Source organism: Glycine soja, chromosome 20, assembly GCF_004193775.1.
Source record: "Glycine soja cultivar W05 chromosome 20, ASM419377v2, whole genome shotgun sequence".
NCBI classification, from domain to species: domain Eukaryota; kingdom Viridiplantae; phylum Streptophyta; class Magnoliopsida; order Fabales; family Fabaceae; genus Glycine; species Glycine soja.
The window spans coordinates 31,766,784-31,769,650 of NC_041021.1; the positions used below are offsets into that span (position 1 = coordinate 31,766,784).

At 34.4% G+C, this 2,867-nt stretch overlaps 1 protein-coding gene across 1 annotated transcript; it reads left to right on the forward strand.

Moving 5' to 3' along the window:
• Nucleotides 1-373: 373 nt before the first annotated feature.
• LOC114401987 lies at nucleotides 374-2,609 on the forward strand. Its single transcript, XM_028364550.1, has 2 exons — nucleotides 374-438; nucleotides 2,132-2,609. The coding sequence occupies exons 1-2, from the start codon at nucleotides 374-376 to the stop codon at nucleotides 2,607-2,609; spliced, it is 543 nt and encodes a 180-aa protein (XP_028220351.1).
• Nucleotides 2,610-2,867: the final 258 nt, after the last annotated feature.

A 2,867-nucleotide genomic window follows, 5' to 3' on the forward strand; every position in this document is an offset into this window, starting at 1 on the left:
CTGGCCGAAGTGTTGAGTTAACTCTATGGGGATGGTTGCAAACTATTTGTCATGCTGGGGAATTTCCAGTTTTGGCTACAAAAGTTGTCAGATCAAATGATTTCAATGGGAAGTCTGTCGGGACTATAGCCACTAGTCAGCTATATGTGGAGGCTGATTTTACTATCAATGCAGATACAGGATCACACTAACATAACATGGAATTGGATAAGTGTTCCTAGAGTTAAAAACTTAAAATCTTGGTTCTTTGCCTTGCCTAACCAATTGAAGACATCCACTTATTTATTTAAATTCTCCTAGCTTGATTGAATGTGTATGTATAACGAATTCCTATTAATGGATTTCAATTTTAGGTAAGGTCTATAAGGGTACCATGACAAAGAATCTGAATGTTGCAATGAAGCACATAATCAATGATGATGGGTCTGGGACACTTTTGTCAGACTAATTACAAGCTTATCTCATGTTAGACACCCTAATATCAGCATTTGCAAACAATCACAGTTTACTTGGTGCCAACTTAAAGTGGAATTAAACAACGAATATACTTAAAGTGCATAAAAAAGTTAAATAATGCTCAAAATAGGCAATCCTAGCTTAAATCTTACCCTTTCCTTGATGTCACCCAAAGTCGGCAAGTACAACTTATAGAATTCCTCTCTGAATGCAACCACAAACCTAAATAAAGTTTAGAAACCAACAAGAATAAGACAATTAGAATCTGTGTGATTTGTATAAATTTAAGGGACAACAAGATACATGTACTATATTATAGTATTTTCACTTTTAAAGGACTAAAGACGAATTATTGACCATAATTGATATATTAGCATTTGTATATCACTAACTCGCTCTTACTTAGTATGTCTCTCAACTTGCAATTACAAATTCATTGCAACTCAGCATTTGTATAGGTTTTAAATACCTGATATAGTTAACAATTGTATGATGGATCAAGCTTAAGCTTCAAAGTTCTAACAACACGATGCAATGATGCAAATTTCATGATTCATATGCCTTATAACTAGTCAAACACGATTTGGAATACTACTATTTATCAACTGTACTGTACACTTAAATTTCTATAAATAGCACACACATTGTTTCCCTATCTGCACAGACAAACTAAATCTAACATAGTTTTACTCGGAGGAACAAGAGAATTTCAAAGAGTGAGAGATGGAGAACTTCCCTGTGATCAACTTGGAGAATATCAATGGTGAGGAGAGAAAGACTATGTTGGACCAAATTCAACATGCTTGTCAGAATTGGGGATTTTTTGAGGTAACCCACAACCACAAACTTCTTTACAAAACCTTTGTCATACTCACTCAAGTTTATTTATATCTATACATTTGCACCTAAAATTTTCTTAATCTTGTTCATTTTAATTATGTTAACTATGTTGGTTTCCTCTAGGTTTTGAAAACCATAATACTTCACTAGTTTTTAAGTTAAACAGAGAATTATATGGGCTTAAGAAAGCACCAAGATAATGGTTTGACAGACTTAAAACCATTCTTTTGCATCTTGGCTTCTTTGCAAGCAAATGTGATCCATCTCTCTTTATCTTCAAAGATGATTCTCATATCATTTATGTTTTTGTGTATGTTGATGACATCATAATAATTGCTAGTTCTGCAACCTTAGTCCGACAGTTTACAACCAAGTTTCATTTTGATTTCTCTTACACAACTTAGGAAGCTAGATTACTTCCTGGGTATTGAAGTCTATGGTTGATGGTTTTATTCTTGTAACTAAAAGATGGTGAAATCCACTACATCCTTTGGTCATGATTGCTTCATATTAGACCACCCCATCCTTAGAAGCAGTGAATGAAATTCCCTGCTATGTAAATTACCTACAATATGTCTTTGATGAAGACATAACTTACATAGGGTTTCAGTCCATTTTTTTGCAGGAACAAATTGCAACCTCAGAAAAATCTTATTGTTAGTTAATGAAGACATATGAATAGTTTTTATATATCATCGTTTTGGCATAGAAATTTTTTGTTTATTACATATCTCACCCCAACACTGGAGAGTCTATCTAAATTTAGTCTAAACATAGGTTATCACTTTTAGGATGTGTAATATTATTGTTTGATATTTTCTCTTTATGTCCAAAGTTTGAGAAGGGACTTATGCTCAAAGGAAAGGAGTGGAAGTTGTTCTGGAGAGACCATAAAAAGGAAAAGGGGTTTTGACCTAGAAAGGCCTACTGAGAGAGACATTTTTTATGGCGGCTGTGATGAACATGAGGCAGGACTTACCTCCTACACTGCACTAGAGAGATGCAAAATAAGCAGCAACAATGATGATGGTTATGATGAAGACGTGGAAGTGGATTTGACTCTAAGCATAGGAGGAGGAAGCCAAGTTAATATTAACAAGAATAGAAGTTGTAACAAACCTTATCTACTTCCATTGGGGTACTTAGACTCACCCAATGGGAAAACTAAGGACCTAAATTCTTCTGTCTCTTTCCAATCCTACAGGGTGGGAGATTTCAGTGACCCCACCACCCCTATGAGCAGCTCAAGTGTGACATTTGATCAAGAGAGAAAGGGGCCACATTGGATTTCTCAAGGTTTAAAGCTTAAATAGGAGACAATTTTAACTTGTTTGATTGTATTATGATGTATCCTTCCTCCTCTCTCAACTTTACATGAACCACTAGATTTTTATGGTTCATGTGTTCAGATTCCTAGACTAGATTTTCTTTTTTACTTTATTCCAATAAATGGATAACTTATACTCCCATTTCTATCTATCCCTTTTGTAAATAGGTAGATAAAGTTTGATGTGCTTCTTAGTTCTTAAGTTACTTTCTTGTCCTACATATTATTTTCAAACCTGAATGCT

What these genes read in the sequence shown, in the direction of transcription:
- LOC114401987 (XM_028364550.1), top strand. Translation starts at nt 374, where the DNA reads ATGACAAAGAATCTGAATGTTGCAATGAAGCACATAATCAATGATGAT. An exon ending in GATGGGTCTGGGACACTTTT is followed by an intron (nt 439 to 2,131) that starts GTCAGACTAATT and finishes TTATGTCCAAAG; the next exon opens with TTTGAGAAGGGACTTATGCT.